Here is an 18,710-nt window from a genome sequence, read left to right as displayed (position 1 = left end):
AGTGTTTTCAAGCAATGCACACACACATGTCTCAATAGAAAATGCTACTGTTTATATAAAAACGTATAAATTACTAAAAAATGTAATGATTTCCCTTTCTATGTTTATTTTTTTTTTTGCGAAATGAAAATGATAAAACTTTTTGAGAAATATTTTTTTATTTTCCTCTTATCACATTCGCTTGTTTTTTTTCAAGAAATTGAATTTGAAGAAAATTATCAATTGGGCCCAATGGGCTTAAAAAGAAGTTCTTGTTACAATGAAATGAAAATTAAGTTTTCATTTTCATTTTTCCCTTGTGTTTTGAAATTTTGATTTTTTTTAAAAAAACAATTTTTTCTTAAATAACATGCTGTCAACCTGACTTGTTCAAAAACATTTTTTATTTTTTATTTTTAAGACTCAACATAGGTTAGAAAGAAATGATAATTTTTTTTTGATGAAGAAATATATCTTCCTATTAAATTATGATCGCCTTATTTTCGAAAATCTTAACTTAGATAAGTTGCCCCTGTTTTTTTTATTTTTTTGCTAAAAAGATTGTTTGCGATCACTTTAAGATAGTGCCTCTTATAAACTGATTTTTTTTATGGATAAAATGGATGATAGAAAATGATGAAGAAGATTTCATGTTAATAAATGTTTCAAAAAAAATGAAAGTTTTATTAATTCATTTGACTAAAAAGTGTTTATTTTTCCTTATTAATTTATTCATTAAAGCATGATATTTTTGTTCCTGTTCTTTTATTAAAAAAAAAACATGACACATTTATTGTTATGTATAAAGAAAATGAAGGAAAAAGGATGAAAATACTGCTAACGCGTATGATGTGTGAAGATGTCTATGCCAAAATAATGATTAAAAAACAACATGTTTTTATTATGCTTTTAATGTAGGTCCAATGTCACGAGGTCTAAGCATTGTGTATGCAATCTCACAAGGAAAGCTTCCTAAACCTAAAATCAAGGCCACCAGAGCTATGGTCCTTTTCACAGCATTTTCCACAACAGTTGAGATGCAACTAGGTGTGAAATCACATGTGAAGAGAACAGACACTGGCTGGGATTCTCACGATAGCCAAACTGGAAGTAGTCCAGACGTGACACCGCTACGCAACCCCTCTAACTCTATGTTGCACTCAGACCCGGGTATAGGGTCCCACTCATGATATGCACAATAATAATAATAATAGAAAAGAATATAAATAGATTACAAAAATAAATAAAGACAAACATATATAAATAAAGGGGAAAAATGAAATAAAATAAAATAATGAAAAACCACATCAATTTTGCACATTTAATTAAGAAGGCCTGATTCTCTAACAGTCCCCAGTGGAGTCGCCATCTGTCGCAACCGGGATCGCGACGGGACGGCGACCCGAAAAACAAACGGGTTTGAGAAAAAGATTCGTGGAGTCGCCACCATAATTTATTATGGAAAAACTATGGAAAACCAAAAAATAAGACATGGTCTGCGAAAAGAGATTTTCAGGTTCGGGAATCGGTTACGCGTAAGGAAGGTGTTAGCACCCTATCGCGCCTGCCTAAAGGCAGTACCTTTAATTAAATGTATAAAGATTGAAGTGGTTTTTTAAATGTTTAATTTTCCCTAAAAAAAATGATATAAATAAACTATTAAGAGACAAAAATATATTTTTTGTTTTATGAACCCGACAAGAATTGATCTTGGTCCTACGTACATCCATTTAATGGACAATCAGGGATCACGTAGTTCTTTATCTAGAAAAAGGTTTGTGAGTTTGTTAAAAAAAAAATATTATAGATTGATTTGGATTTTTGAAAAGTGAACACGAAAAAAGATTTGGTTTAACAAGATTGATATTTTTTTTATTTTAAAGATTTTGTATTTTTTATTTTTAAGAACGGTGGGAAAAAAAGGAAAGAAACCGACCATATGTCGACGCGTATCTATACTTCAAAAATCATGATTTTTAAAAGAACGTCATTTGTATATAAAAAATAAAACCTTTAGAAAAACCTTCAAATTACAACAAAAAGAAAAAAAAAAGAGGATGTGAAGATGACGTACCTTTTCAGCTTTCAATACTCTCTAATTCTTCCTTGGTAATTTCTGTTGGCAGAGTTCCTCTAGCGTGATAATTTACTTTTCTCTATACTCTCCAGTACCCTTACTATCTCTCTATTCTTTCTCCTCTCTCTTTTCTTTTTTCCCTTTTTTTTTCGTCCCCTTGCTTCTATGGCAGAGTGTGTATTTATATACACACATCGTAATATTATGAAAATATTGCCTTAATTGTGAATTAATTGACAGTAAAACAAAACAGGGAAAGAAATTGCATGGTTGCCAGAAAACAAAATAAATAATATTCAAAACATTGATTATCATTATTGTCAGAAAATCATAATTTCCTCTTTAAAAGCAACTGATGCAACAAATTATGTTAATATACTATTTTAATTTATTGTTTATAATTATTAGCATAATATTAATTCAAATTATTACCATATTAAACTAACATTTCAAAAATATTGTAGTAAAGTCATTATTTTATCCCTTTTTACCCACCATTAATTATTATTATCTTATTTTTTTTTTTTTTTTAAATATTTACTTACCCGGACGAAATTGGGTGTTGACACTAGGGTTAAAGTTATGCTTTTGATTTGTGAGTTTTGTAAGAGAGGTTATGCTCTCAGGTAACTGACGGAGATCCTGCTCCCAGTTATTGTTTGTTTTTCTTGATCCAGTATTCGTATTTAATAAAAGAGGTTCATTCAAGCTATTGTTTTCATTGTCCATTGCCTGTGAGAGTGTGTGAAGAGCGCGTTCTAGTTACATTCCAGACTCAGGCACGTAACACCCTTATATGCAGGTATCCTCAACTGACCCCCTAACCCCCTAACTGCCTAGACAGTTAAATTATGTAACTGGCTTTCTCCTACTATACACAAGTAGAGGTCTAACAGGTTGTGTAAGTCTGTTAATAATACAAGACAAATGGTAGTCCGGAAGGCATGCTCCTAATAAATGAAATGTGAAGATGCTTGAGCAAAAAGGGCTAGACTTCTATAATATGTCAATGTTTATGTTTAACATTGGTATAAGGCTTTGTTTTTTGTTATGTTCAATAGTCTCATTTTGATATTGTGTACTGGGCAAATGACTTTGTTCAATATAATAAAAACTAGGTATGAGATTAATCTCTGTTGTGTTAAATATATTCATAGGGTATTCTATTTATAATAAAAGAAATATGGACTAAGCTCAAAATACAAATAAGGAATAATAACAAACTAAAGATAAAAGATAAAGATAATATCTCTAACACTTCCCCTCAAGTTGGTGTATACAAATCGTATGTACCAACCTTGTTACTAATATAATCAATAAAAATTTAGTGAAAATATATTCTTTTGCACTTGAGTGACACCAAATTGTTAATGATTTGCGAAGACGACATAAAAGACGAAATTCCACCCAGAAGACTCCCTTGAGCAACAAATCTGGGAGGTTGCTCCATATAAATCTCTTCTTGCAAATCACTATTGAGGAATGCATTGTTGACATCCATTGGATAAAGAAGCCATTGTTGAAGAGCCACCACGCCTAAAAATATACTAAGAAAAGCCATCCTTGCCACTGGAAAAAAAACATATATGGACGGGTCAAACGCACTAGTGATAGAAGAGAGGTCAAAAGAGATTGCAGCGGAAGAAGCCATGGATGAACAGAAGAGAGAAATCCTAAAAACTATGGAGAATAATATTGGACATCGGTGGACAACCGTGAAACTTCATCTAAGATGACTTTAACAAAAGAGATTAGCATTAGTAGTGGACGACGGCCAACAATGGCGGACAACGAAAAAATGTAGGGACTAGATTGCCATTAGTAACTGATGGGGACCTGTAATGTCAGACAACGATAAACTACAGGGACTAGATTGCCATCAGTAACGGATGGTGGTCTGTAGTGGCTGACAGTGATAGACTGTAGGGACTAGATTGGACCACATAGAAACAAACTCCCCGTCACGGTGAACGACGAAAATGATGGCGCACCAATGACAAACAGTGAAGGTGGAAGATCTAGCTCTTCAAAAGAATGGTCTCTTTATTCATCAAAGCACCTAGAAACAGACTTATTGATAGGGAATGGAGAGTTTATGAAAGGCAGAGAAAAGGGAATAAACAGGGGGAGAGACATTAGGTAGTTATAACTGTAGTAATAGTTGGGCGGGAAATAAAGCTCCTATAAAAGAGCTGATGTATTTTGGTATTAGTCACTTTTGAATTGTATACTGTAAAGATAGGATCACATTTATCTTGTGGAGAGAGAATTTGGCTCTCTTGGAGGTTGTTTGGTAGTGCAGTGACTATATTGAATACAAAATTATACAATTTATACTTCTTTACTGGTTATTTAGTGTGTTAGTGCCAATTAGATAAGTTTCCAATTCAGAAACCTATCAATTTGGTCCGACCTGCCAGATCAACGAGAGACAAGAGAGAGATGGAGGGAAAATTAAATGCGCTGGAAGGAAGAATGGAGGGAAGGTTGAACGTGATCAAGGGACGAATGGAGACTATTGAGACGACGGTGGATAGGTTGAAGGAGAAGACGATGTGCTTATGACAAGAACTTAGAGAATTGATGCGAATGTTTAGAGAGCGGGGGCAAAATGCCGAGAGCCATCAGGAGGGAAGTCAGGATTCGGTGAACGGAAACAGAGGAGGATGAAGAAAAGGTGATGACGAAGAAGATTCCAATGGCGCACAACCGAACTGGGTGAAGAGGATTGAATTACCAACCTTCGAAGGTGTCAATCCATTAGGATGGGTTTCTCGTGCGGAAAAAGTTTTCGAGATCCTGAAGGTGAGGGAAAGGGAATAACTCCGACTGGCGTACGTTTGCATGGAAGGGAGCGCGAGTTATTGGTTCCTCTTCTGGAAAGAAAAAAATCAGGCGCCAACATGGGAAGGTTTGTGGGAAGCTCTTATAAGGAGGTTTGGAGGTTGCAATAGAGGAACGGTGTTTGAGAGGTTTGTGGCAGTCAAACAAAAGAGCACCCTTGATGAGTATATCTAGGAGTTTGAAATGTTAGTGGCGCAAACAAAGGCCAGGATGGAGGATCAACTCCTGGGGTATTTTTTTCGTGGGTCTGCAAGGGGAAGTTGGAAGTCAGATTCATCCGCATAATCCACGGGATTTATTAACAGCGATGGAGGTTGCGCAAGACGTGGAGGAGGCGAGTCGAGGTGCGAGGACGGCTGGAGGAACTGTAACCAAGAGCGGCCAGTCGTGGGGGCGATATCAAGGTGGGACTAGCAACGTAGTGAGATCGAAACCGTCCAAACCGGGTCCGGGACGATCAGGGGTAGTAGAGAGTACGGCGACGACCCGAAGGGAAGGTCCTCAGGAAGGAATCTGCCTTATCTCGAGTACATCAGGAAGAGGGAAGAGGGGTTGTGCTTCCATTGTGGTGGCCCTTACAGTCCAAGACATCATACAGAAAAAAGCTTGCCGGTGGTGATCATGGGGGAAGACGAAGCTGACGGTGACAAAGAGGAAAAAGGTGGGGAAGAGGCTGAGCAGAAACGCATGGAGTTGTCATCGTTTTCCGTTGGCGGACTTACTCCGCACAAAACCATGAAGCTACAAGGGTGGGTCTTGGGGAAGAGAGTGATGATCCTCATTGACAGTGGCGCTAGTCACAATTTTATAGCAACAAAGCCGGTGAAGGAGCTGGGTTTACCAGTGGAAGATACCCCATCGTATAGGGTGAGTCTGGGAGATGGTAGATAAAAACAAACTACAGGCTGTTGCAGGGAGGTTCCAGTGAATATAGGTGAAATGGAGGTAATGGAGCATTTTTATTTGTTTGAATTAGGAGGAGTGGACTTTATTTTGGGGATGGAGTGGTTGGCTAAACGGGGGAAGTAACCATTAATTGGGGAGAACTAAAAATGGTTTATAAGCAGGGAGAGAAAGTGGTAATGATAAAAGGGGACCTCACTTTGGCACGAAAAATAGTAGAACCGAAAGCTTTGATGAAAGTGAAAGTAGTGGAAGCGGTGACTTTGGTTTGGACTTTGGGAAAGGTAGAGATAAAACTTGAGACAGTAGAAACCAGTCCAGACTTTAGAAGGATCCAGACAGAGGAGTTGCAGCGGGTATTGTCAGATTTTGGAGAGGTTTTTAATGAGCCTAGGGGCCTACCTCTAGTCTGAAATGTAGTCCACCGGATCATGCTCAAGGAATGGACTGATCCAGTTAATGTCCGCCCTTATAGATATCCTCATGTGATGAAGGAGGAGATTGAGAACCAGGTGGCTGAGATGTTGAAGGCGGGGATCATACGAACAAGCACTAGTCCTTATTCAAGTCTCGTGATATTGGTCAAGAAAAAAGATGGAAGCTGGCAGTTGGCGCTTCTGCATTGATTACAGAGCCTTGAATCACGCCACCATCCCAGACAAATTTTCAATACCTGTCATAGAGGAGTTATTGGATGAATTGAGAGGGTGAAATACTTCTCCAAGGTAGATTTGAAGGGTGGGTATCACCAGATTCGCATGGGGGAGGATGATGTCCAGAAAACGTCCTTTAGGACACATCAAGGACATTACGACTATTCTCGGATCGCCTCACCGTTCCAGTCGTATGCCCCCAAGAGGACTGATTCTTGGTCACACTCCAGTTCCCAGCCTTCGCACCGCCGAGAGCCTCCTTTACATCCCTTGCGATCCTCATAGCCACCATCAACTCATGCGGATCATGGGGTCGAACTTGATTTCGGATGCCTTCTTGTAGTCTTGTGAGAAAATACCTAATAACTGCTCTTCTGTTTGTCTGACCCACCAAGATTTTGAAATCTTGAATGTACTCTTCTACGGTCCCAGTCTGCTTAATTGCTACTAGCCTTTCAAAGATGGTACCCCTGTTCCTACCTCCAAATCTCATGATCATTGCTCCCTTTAGGCCTTCCCAAGAACGATTCTTGTCTTTATTCTTCCAAAATTTCAACCAATAGCCAGCGCTACCTTCCATACTGATGTAGGCCAAGTGCACCTTTTCTTCCTCCGCCACCCGAAAAACTTCTCAGCCCTATTAATCCAATTCAACAGGTCGAGTCCCTTGAAGACTGGTAATTCTACCCTTCTCCTCCAATTGGGTTGCCCCTCATGGTGTTCGACTTCTCTCCCTCCAACGTCTTCTTCTCGCCTTCCCCTCCGGTTCTCATTGACGGACGCTTGACTCCCATTCGAGTTTCCCTCCTTGTTTCGGTTTCGTTCCCCCAAGATTCGCATGACTTCTTGCAAGTCTTGGCGCATTGCTGTAGAGTCTTGGTGCATTGCTACTGTCTTCGCCTTCAACCCATCCATTGCAATCTTCATAGCCTCTAGTTGCCCTTCTACTACGTTCAATCGCCCTTCGACTCTTCCCTCCATTTCGCCTTTCTCTTCCAAATTGGATTTGGCAGGTCAGACCAATTTGATAGGTTTTTGGATGTAAAACCTATCTAGAACAATCACTCACAAACAAGAAATCAAACTTTAAAAGAATGGTTTTCTGTATTCAATTCAACAAGGTTCAATGTACATCCAATATACAGGAGCCTAATCCCCCTCCACAGGACAAATGTTCCTGTTTATACAAACTAATGTTAGAAGCTACCCAAAACAATGTACCTAACTCTATTTATACAATTCCTAACTTCCCGCCTCTCCTAACTGCCAAAACAGTTAAGACATTAACTCTTCCTTCTCCTCTCAAACTCTCCACTCCCTAATAGATCACCTGATGACTGAATGTTTAGAAGGGATATGTAGGTGGGGTATGCCAAGGTTGGAAATCAGGCTCTATAGCAACCCTACTAGGCTTGAAAATGAGCCAAGCTGCCACGTTATTGTAGAAGATATAGTAGCCATGGATAATGGGATCTTGTTATCACTGTTTTAGATTTTTAACTGGAAAAGATAAAGAAAGAAAAAGGGAAAAAGAAGAATAACAGTACGGAGAGGATAGAGAGGGAAAAGAGAAACACAAATCAGATAAACTGTGCACAGCACATTTTGATTATCATTTCAATCTGTGGAAAATGTACAAGAACCATGCTTTATCATGTTATGACATTACCTGTCTGCTTGCAGTTATAAATTCCTTACTAGCAATATCGGCCTAACTTACCACTAATTTTCTTCTCTTATTTATATTTACATAGCAATTTATCTTTATTAATGAAAACATATTTGTATCAAACTTCTTTGACACATCTTTAATTTCACTTGCCTTAAGTTTTTTTTTAGCTTTTATGTTTGGAATATTGTTCCCATTTTAACAAATGTTTTAAAGAAATGATATGAGAGGATGAACTAGCTAGTTACTCTTGCATACATTTGGTTGTTTGCAGTTTATATCACTTCTGGTTGGATTACTGGACCTGGGATTCAACCAGTAATCCAGTTATATGGCCTTTTGATTAGTTTGATCAGTAGTTTGTGCAAAGCAGTAAACCGCTTTCTCCCTTTCCAATTGCTTATGTGAAAAGTAATTCAACTGCAGTTATTTTACAAAACATTTCACCTTGTTATTTGAGCTCTAAAGTAGATGTTTGGATCTCCCCTTAGTTTTTAATTGAGTTTTTATCTGTAATGGATTATATGACGTATGCCAAATTATAGATTTATATTATTAGATTCTTCTATCTTACCTTTAATAGGTTGCTACGTGAACATAAGATTATATTTAGATGATATCAATCTTCCTCACTGTGACTTTTATATTAAATATGATGGGTTTTCCTTATTTTATGTTTTTAGGTTGTCAGTCTTCATGAACGCTTTTTTCATCTTTACTTCAACTTTTACTAATGTGGAAATGGTAGGTGGTAAAATTTGACTAAAATGACTAACTGCTATTTGGTTTAGGTTTTCAATAAAGTCAAGATGCTTGTAATGAAACCTGATGCTCTTCGATCTGGGATAAGTGCTAGTGATGCTGCAAGGACACTAGGGGTTGCCCCAGCAATGGCAAAGGAGCATCTCTTATCTGCTGAGAGCAAAGGTATGCTGCTTGATCATTCTTCTTCATCTCTTAGGCTTTTAGCTACATAACCGGCTTGTTATTGTTAAGGCTCAGAGAAAATAAATAAGAATATTTAAATTTGAGTAAAATTCTTAGACAAGATACAAAAAGATAAGGGATAAGCTATATATAGCTGTGTATTATTTAATAGATTGTAACTAATATCTAACTAACTGAGAAGAAAACATAAAGATTGTAACAGACTCTAAGTGGCTATTAAACTGTTCAATCATTTAAGAACATCTACTACTAACTGTTTTACATAGTACAATACTACTCTAATACTCCTCTTAGAAGTGTGGACTTTAAACCTAACTTAACCCCACAAAACCGGCTTGTAGGGGATTAGACATTTTTTAATGGGTGGTCCGATAAATATTTAAATTTGAGTAAAATTCTTAGACAAGATACAAAAAGATAAGGGATAAGCTATATATAGCTGTGTATTATTTAACAGATTGTAACTAATATCTAACTAACTGAGAAGAAAACATAAAGATTGTAACAAACTCTATAGTACAATACTATAATACTCACAAAACCGTTGTAAGGTGAGGTTTGCACTCACTTATATACTATAAATTGACCTTATCTCTAGTCGATGTGGGACTTCCAACACACCTCCTCACGCCAAGGTATATACATCTCAAGCGTGGGACTAGACATTAATGGGTGGTCCGATAGCGGCCCGATAACGGGTGGAACAACATGCCCACAGAATTTTTTTTTGTAGAAAGCAATATGAAAGTTAGGTTAACACCAAAAGGATGTTCATGTACAATAACTGATTCCAACTAAACATACACGGGACAACCTAGTCTCTGCTCAAACAAAAGTTACAACAAATAAAAACTCATTCAAAGCATTGTACATCAATTAGGCATGATTTTCCTTTTTGATAGAATAGGTTCCAAGATCCTTAAGCAGGCATTTTCCTCAAAAGTTGCCCTTGCATGAAGCTTTTCATGTAATAGTAACAAAAGTCAGCCAAGATGAAGGATTGAACCATCTCAGCCATAAAAGCTGCCAAAAACCAAAAATAGCCACTTCCAGCCAAAAATAAATATGTTCCTCTGGTCTCTTAGATCTGAATTATCCAATAAGCCAGAGCCACGAATCTAGAAACACCTAGAGCGAATACATAGTACCCTGTAAATGTTTCAACCATCTCGCATTCTGCATAAAACGAAGCTGAGGAAGAACAGAGACAGCTTCCAAATACAACTGAATGCCCAAACTATTCGAATCACGCGCCAACTATACGTAAAGAGATCAGCTATATGTAGCTGTGTAACATTGAACAGTCTGTAGGATAAAACATAAAGAGTGTCAGACGTAACAGACTTTAACCAACTATACGTCTAATACTGACTGTTATACATGTACTACCGACTGTTATACATAGTAAAATACTTCTCTAATACTGACTTTCATGGAATCTTTCCCAGGTTTACTGTGCAGAGATATAAGTCCCGATGGATTTCGCTTCTATATTAACTTGTTCCCTGAAATTGATCGAGATGATATACATTTGTAAGTAAAATTTCTATACTTAACCTGTAGTTTTGACTTCATGATACTCTAATCACGTCTGTTCCCCCTTTAGTTAAAATTTTATATGGTATTATTAAGCCTACGTTATATTATGCTTGCTCAATATTTCTTGACCACTTGTCCTTACTGTTTTTTTGTTTTTGTTTTTTTTATTTATCTTTCCGATGTTTTTTTAATCATTTTAAATCATACTAGAGACATTCATTGAATTCCTTCACATATGAAGAAAAAAATTCACTTTTATTTCATTCTTTTCACATTGTCCTATTGGTTTCTGGTGTAAAATGTTGCAATGATATCATATGCTTTTGTTCATTTTCATATAATTTATTTGTAAAGTGTTATATTGGCATTTATGCAGAGTAAAAGATCGGGAAATTTATGCCTTGTGGGTACAGGCTAACCATAGTCATGCTTAAGAGTCCCAGGCTGGTTGAATTCAAGCCAAGAAAGGAAAAAAATTACAAGAAACGTTTTACGGTGCTTTAATCAATGTGATAGTTTCTTTGTAGAGGATACTTACTGTAATCATTGTGAAGAAGGATTATAATACTTGAAATGAAAAGATGTTAATGCAAAGCTTATACACATTGTCTTTTAGTTAGTATTTGTTATTCTATTTCAGTTAGTAACAAGAACCATGATATAAGCACGACATAATGCCTTTTTTGTATTCATTCAATTTCTCATGTGAATCAGATTTGTAAAGTGCACCTTCAATTGATAATACATATTTTGTATTGTTTATTAAAGATAAGTAAATAAATTCCTTAAAATTTTTGAAATCTTTAAATATTTAGCCATTAAAATAGTTTCTGGAAATACTCAAGGCATATATATTTATTTGGTAGTCACAATTAGGAGGAGCATTTTTATTATGCACATTTGGCTGTTTGGCAAGTAGAAAGAAACACTAAGCTGATAAGTGTCACTCTCATCACTTTACATCAACTGTCTTCAAATGAATAATGTGATTAAATTTGCTAAGCACACACATATGAAAAGTAGGTAAGAAGAAGAATAGAATGAAAGGAATTAGATTGAAACTTAGAATTGGAACTGCATGTCTGATGTGTAGCCAAGTGCATCAAGGTGAGTAGCCATGGCTGTGTTCATTGCTGGTGGACCACACCTTAGTATCTGCAAAAATTTTACCATTTTCACTTTAAATATATGGTAATAAATAATCTAGCCGAGTCTATTGTGGGCAATGTAAGTAAAGAATGGATTGTTTTTCTTAAGATTTAACTACAATTTTCTTCAATTTATGTTATGAGGGTTAAATATTGCATTCAAGATATAGAGTTTGGAGTTGAGTCAAAGTTTTGTTTATAAACGACTTTTCAAAGGATGGAAAGAGATATAAAATTTATAGTTTTTTCATAATTTTTGTTCTTAGAAAATGTTTCAAAGGATCAAAAAGAAATTGTATTTAAATTATATTTAACATTAATAAGTAATATGTAATTTTGGTCTCTTTATTTTAAAATGAAAGTATTTGTTTATTTAGAAAAGTTGTAGTTGTAAATTTAATTTTAGTTATATATATATATATATATATATATATATATATAATATATATATATATATATATAATATATATATATATATATATATATATATATATATATAATATATATATATATATATATATATATATATATATATATATATATATATATATATATATATAGACATATATATTATTTCTTTTATTAATAATGTACTTGATTATTGTTCTTAATATATTTATTTAAGGTAATATAAAAAGGACTATTAATTAAACTAAGAAATAAATGTACGAAAATCAAATTTATTTGGATAAACTTATTTATAAGTACTTTTAGAAGAAAGTGTTTTTATTTTTTAAAAAAATCTTCATATACGTAAATAGCTTATGTAAGTTAAAAAAACACTGATCTACATATTATAAAATAAGATATTTGTACAGATTAATTTATATATTTTTTGATAAACAAATTAGTTTTAATTTATGATTTCTTTTCTTTTCTTCTTCTAAAGATGATAAAGAAATTTATTATTTTTAAGTCTATTCTTAATTAAGATTCTATTTGTTAATACATAGTAACCTGAATATCTTTTGCTGGTTCAGGGCAATGTGATTTAATAATCTCCTTCGATACAAACCCAATGCCACCATTCCATTGTTGAGGAGGCTGCAAGTAATTAATAATGAAAATTTCAAACATTTAAATCCACAGAGACATTCATGACCATTTCATTATTCAACTTTATTGTGATAAAATGATAGTAAATTTTATTTCTTATTGCTGAAAAGATTTGTTGAAATGAAATTGATCTTCTTTTTTTTTTTTAAATGATTGAGATATTTAAAGTATGAAAAGTTTGAAATTATATGAGAACAAACCTTATTAAGAACATGATATACTTCAAATCTTTGAGGAAATTTTTCGGCAAAATTATCTAGTTCTTCCTGCACCACCAAACAGATCATTTTAAAAACACCAAATAGAATATGTATGAAATAATTTTAATTTAAAATAAACATAGAAATAAATAAATGAGATAATTTTAAAAAAAAGTTAAATATCCTAAAACTTAGACGTAAAATTAGGATTCGTCTATGCTTTAAACTTTTTATATTTTTATTCATAAACTTAACAAAGTAAATGGACATAGTCCTTTTAACACTATCATATATTTTTTTTTTTGTGTTCAACTATGTTTTAGAATGATATTTGAATGGTAAGTGTCAAATGGGTAAACTACTCAAATATTATTTTAAATGTACTTTAACATGTCAAAATAATTCCTATAATTAAATTAAATAGAATATATTTATTGATTTTTAAAATTTAAGGACTAAAATATATAAAAGTTTGAAACATTGACAAATTTTAATTTTTTTTCAAGAACTAAAAATATATTTAACTATTTTTAAACATGCTAAAAAGTTAATTTAAAAAAGTAAGTTAAATAAATATAAAGAATATCTATTGTACAATGAGACATAATTTAAAGTTTAAAAATTACATTAAATAATTACACTAAATTTATAATTTGTCAAAATTATTACGATGATGAATTTAAGTATAATGTAAGAAGAAATATGTATGATGAGATATTTATCTTTAAATAAATTTATATTTGATTTAAACTTTTAAACTAAGTTATAAAGATTTGTGAAAAATTTAGAAGGGAAAGTGTAAAAGATTACGAGTTCAACTTTCTTCATTAACAAAATATTACTAACTAATATTTTTCAATAAAAAATTAAAATTAAAATTAAAATAATAATAAAATTTGATAGGAACAAAAATTATAAATAACATAGTAAACTTAAATTGCAATAAGAACTTTAGTAACGATATTACCTTCAATAAAATGTCATCCACTGTTACATTGGCATAAATGAGATGCACCTTTGTTTTGTCTTTAGGGTTTTCTAGAATGGCTCTTATGAGCTGCAAAAAAAAAAAAACCTTATTTTTCTATTTATTACTTCCAAACAATAATGAATAAAACCTAAAGTATATATTCATATAAAAATTTACTTAATCATGAATATTTAATTTAGTAAAACTTAATTATCCTTGGCAAAAACACTATTATTTTGGTGATTTTTTTTGAAAAAATATTGAAATAGATAGATTTAAAAAAATTACAATAGATAAATCGTTTCATCTTGATATGGTTTTATCAAGAATGAGTTGTATCAGACATGACTTTTGTATAAAACAATTTTAAGTTGAAATTTAGTACAATGTATATTAAATCAAAGTCGTGTTACAAGATTTTAGTTCAATTTTAATAAAAGTCGTGCTAGTTCAATTTAAAATGTTCTAAATTAAAATTGTGCTATTTTAACATGAATTCAACTTTAAAAACACTTTTAATTAAATGTGTATCACTTTAACACAACTTCTCATTTCCATATACTTTTTTCAAATTTACCCATTTTGATAATTTTTCTAAAAAATTTGGTCCATTGAGCCAACCAAACTAAATAGGAAGATCAAGGTTGTAAATTGAAGAGTCTTACAGAACTGACTTATTTTTAATAAAGTGAGCTAAAATATAGGAATTTTTTCCCCATCTTATTAAACATTAAATTTAAGAGATTAAAATTTTATTCTCTAAAATTTTAAAAAATAAGTACCCTTTTAAAAAAAAAATTGAGAAACTAAAGCATAATGATTTCATTTAGTTAGGTTCCACCACAAAAATTCTTAAAATGAGCTAAAATTTACTTTCTCAAACTAAACTAAATATCAACGAGTGTTAGAGTTTGAAAATACTTTTGAGTTATAATAAGGTCAGATATTCGAATTCCATATCAATTAAAAATTAAATTAATTATTATAAAAAATCAGATTTACATATAAATAAAAGTAATGACAAATATTTTTTTAGTAAATCAAAATTATTAATAATAAGATTTGTAACTAAAATGTTCATCAATAAATTTTATTGATGATAGCAAAACCAACCAATAGTAAAAATCTTATCAAGAAATATTCCTGTAAATAATAAGATTTATCAATGAATTTATTATTAATAAATATTTTTATTAGTAATTAAAATTTTAAAATATGGCAACAAAATATATCAATAAAGTCTGTTTTATCAATAATTTCTTTTATTAGTGAAAATTTACCAATAATTTAACAGTTTCTTATAATAAATTTATAATATATAAGTAATTTTTTTAAATAATAGAATCTATTAAAAAGGTTTACATGTGATGTGAGTACCTGAAACATAGGAGTTATGCCTGAGCCTCCTGCAATCATTCCGAATGCCCTAACTTGGCCAGGTTTGTAACTGAAACGTCCCTACAGTTATAAACCATACAATTAATATTCCATTATCCTTTTCAAATTATCACTTTCAAATAATACCAATAACTTACTATGTTGGTTGGACAAGTCAAATACCTATTTCAAAATTTTCTAATTTATAAATTACATTTTTAGCTAAGTTATTTTAAAATATTTCTTTATATATTTTACTTTCTTTTTAGTATAAATTTCCAATTTTATATAGATATTTTTTTACTATCTCTCATATTTATTCTATTAAAAGTTTAATAAATTATGATTACATAAAAATATATTTTTATCTAAAGAATACAAGCCTTATTTTACATAATAAACTTTTGTATTTACATTTTTTGTGTGTGTTATTTTATATTTGGGATTAGTTTATCGAGTAGTTTTACTAAATATTTTCTAGTTTATTAATTTTGAAATTATAAAGCACAAGCCCATCAACTAGCACTATTTGGTCATTAACTAAAAATCTTAAATAATATAAAATCTCATTCCACTTTAATTCTACTAATAGATCTCCATTTAATATCTTAAATAATATTTTGTAAGTCTTTTATAGTAAATAAAATTTAAAACATAACACTTTTTATAGCTTTGAAAATCTTTAGGTTCCTAAGAACACATTCTCTATAGGAAATATTTTATATTTCCCTCTATTACAAAATTTATGAACAATAGAAATTTTAAGATCTTTATTAAACAAGTACCACTATGCTCTAATATTTTTTAATTAAATTTTATTTTTCTAATTAAAGACAATTAATAATACCTTTGGACCCCTCACAGCCAAATAATCACCTTCCTTCATTTGTCTAAAATGGTGGGACATCTTTCCATTTGGGTACATCTGCTTGGTTATGACAACAAAAATAACAATAAATACAAAATTAAACATGTATTTATCTTTAAATAGCTTGGAAATTTTATTTTATTATTTTATTATTGGTTTTTTATGGTCTTCAAAAAATTACATTGTATTTCATGTTGTGGTAGCATTGGCTTTGTTAACTTGATTTGCGATTTGATCTCATGTAAAATAAAATATGACATAAATTTACTTGAAATATAAAAAAAAAAATATTTCTTTTCAAGAAATGATGTGATAAATAGACCAATAATTTGGAGAAAAAATGTATTTAAACCATAAATAAATATATATGGAAAAAGTGAATTCATTTTTTGAAAAAAATTTCTACAAAAGTTTTACCTTCACAACCAACTCGAAGTACCCAACATCTGAATCCAACGTGATCGGAGTATATGATCTCAGAACTTCTTCTCCTTGGCTATCTCTTCCTCTGCTTAATATAAAAAATTTATACATTTTTTTTGTTATTTTTCAAAATTATATATAGTATGTTTTATTTAAAATATATTAAATTAAATATAATATTAGAGCAATATAATGTAAATATTTTCCAAACCTAACAAGTATGTTGTTTCCAACAGGAAGACCTAATATTGAAGAAGGAGTAGGAAGGGCAAATCTGAATCTTGCAGAGTTGTGGCTCAGCTGTGTCTTCTTTACGAGTTTAAATTCTTTGAAATTTTTGGGATCCAAACATCCTGAAAAAAATAAATAAATCCATTTGATAGTAAATTTGTATGTAAAGACTAATCTAAGTTAATTAATTAATTTTGATTAGTTTTCTTTAAATGTTACTTTCACTTTTTGATATTGAAATCCCATCGCTTCATAAGTCAAAATAGTACACCAATAGACAACATACATTTTTAACATTTAAATATATTTTTTCGTTTCAAAATTATTATAAGAAAACGTTTCACTCCTAAATTAAATTATAAACTACTTTGTTTTTAAACTCTATGAAAAGCCACATAGAAAGCATCATTTTCAACAAATAATATATAAAAGTTATAATATAATGGAACATCTTTGTCTCATGAAAATATACTTTTACAAACAATTTGTTATAATATAATTTAAGGACAAAACATAATTTTTTATAACAATTAAAAAAACACATCTAATCTCATAAAACTAAAAATCGAGTTTAAATTTAACTTACTTTTATAAAATTAGCTCATGAGAGTGAATATTTATAATAATTCGATAATATTTTATCATGTTGTTGTTAAAAATGGATACGAAGAAAAAAAAGAGAGAAAGGTACCTTTGGGGTGTTTGGTACGATAGCTAATATAAGCAGCGGTGAAGCCAAGAGCAAGAAGAGCAACGACGCCACCAAGAAGTTCAGGGTTGAGGTTCTGGGCAAAGGGCAAAGACTTCAAATCCAAATTGGGAAACCGAAGAGCCATCTTCAATGGTACTTCCAACATTTTTCCAACAAACCCTAAATCAACCAAATCAATTCTGCTTTCATCTGCATGCAAACTTCCTATATTTATAATTACAACAACTTTATTCTTTTCTTCTTCCTTTCACTGTTCTCCTGAAACCAAGCAAAGAATAATCGCAAACGTGTCCATCTTCCATTTATACTTTAACATTTACGAAATAAAGTTGAGGATGTTTCCTACTCTAACATCCCAAAATACAGTAATCACCATATAATAGAATTAATTACAATTAACAGTCACATGATGCAGTCTTACACTAAAATTAGAGTTCATAAACCAAAAGGCTTAATTAAGTACAGAATTCCATACAGTAATTCAGAAATACTAGAAGTTCGGAACGAACGGTTTTACAAAATTAAATAACCGAACGTTCAAAAATTAAACTAACATCTAAAAATAAACGGACGCTCTAGGGTTCGGCTTTGACCTCCACGTCTACCAGGTTTTCTTCTTCGATAACGTCTTCTAGTAATGCCTCGCCTTCTGCTCACATCCACACGGATGATCATTCCAATGAAACGGACGTACATGGACGAGAGACAACACAAGGAAAAACGAAGGGTAAGCTTATGTAATTTAATTCATACATCAACATATAAAATAAACATTCCAATCCACACAAGCATATAGTTCAACATATAACATCATACGAAATCTATTACTAGACAGACCGTCCGGACTGTATGAATCTGTGTAGCTACAGGCGTTCTTGCACCCGAGTGATGTAGTAACTGGGATACACTCAACAGTTGCCACTCGAGGTTAGCCCTATCCAAAGTACCCCTAAGGACTAGGACCTCCTGCCGTTCCCACACATGACCTACCCCCTCTACATGAGGACGAGTACTCACGGAACATCAGGATGAACTGCCAGCATTAGCATAACCACAATCATACTTTACCAAATCCAATATTCAATATATGAGTCGTTCCTCCCCGGAACGCTC

The 18,710-nt window shown here is 32.0% G+C and overlaps 2 protein-coding genes and 1 pseudogene across 3 annotated transcripts in view; 1 reads left to right on the top strand and 2 right to left on the bottom strand.

Annotated features, from left to right (window-relative positions):
* The window catches only part of LOC124836689 (vacuolar protein sorting-associated protein 36-like), a 30,884-nt gene extending 19,653 nt beyond the window's left edge, over positions 1 to 11,231 (top strand). Inside the window, exons 6-8 of the mRNA XM_047311863.2 lie at positions 8,917 to 9,052; positions 10,522 to 10,606; positions 10,989 to 11,231. Coding sequence (XP_047167819.2) covers positions 8,917 to 9,052; positions 10,522 to 10,606; positions 10,989 to 11,046 — 279 coding nt within the window. The 3' untranslated portion in view covers positions 11,047 to 11,231. The remainder of the gene's footprint in view (positions 1 to 8,916; positions 9,053 to 10,521; positions 10,607 to 10,988) is intronic.
* Positions 4,460 to 8,897, bottom strand: LOC148202458 (uncharacterized; annotated as a pseudogene).
* Positions 11,232 to 11,466: 235 nt separating the features above from the next.
* LOC148202457 (NADH--cytochrome b5 reductase 1-like) lies at positions 11,467 to 17,768 on the bottom strand. 2 transcript variants are annotated; one of them, XM_088110120.1, is made up of 9 exons: positions 17,577 to 17,768; positions 16,866 to 17,007; positions 16,649 to 16,739; positions 16,211 to 16,288; positions 15,364 to 15,444; positions 13,984 to 14,073; positions 13,017 to 13,082; positions 12,718 to 12,804; positions 11,467 to 11,767 (listed from the first exon to the last, which is right to left on the bottom strand). In XM_088110120.1, exons 1-9 carry the CDS (start codon positions 17,740 to 17,742, stop codon positions 11,675 to 11,677), a joined length of 894 nt encoding a protein of 297 aa, XP_087966246.1. In that variant the 5' UTR covers positions 17,743 to 17,768; the 3' UTR covers positions 11,467 to 11,674. The 2 variants fall into 2 exon arrangements, with proteins under 2 accessions (XP_087966246.1, XP_087966247.1); XM_088110121.1 differs by lacking the exon at positions 16,211 to 16,288.
* Positions 17,769 to 18,710: the final 942 nt, after the last annotated feature.

This window comes from Vigna umbellata, chromosome 3 (genome assembly GCF_029865625.1).
Source record: "Vigna umbellata cultivar VRB3 chromosome 3, Vumbellata_1.0, whole genome shotgun sequence".
NCBI classification, from domain to species: domain Eukaryota; kingdom Viridiplantae; phylum Streptophyta; class Magnoliopsida; order Fabales; family Fabaceae; genus Vigna; species Vigna umbellata.
The sequence above is the reverse complement of the archived record's forward strand: the minus strand, read 5'-3'. Positions and strand labels throughout refer to the sequence as shown.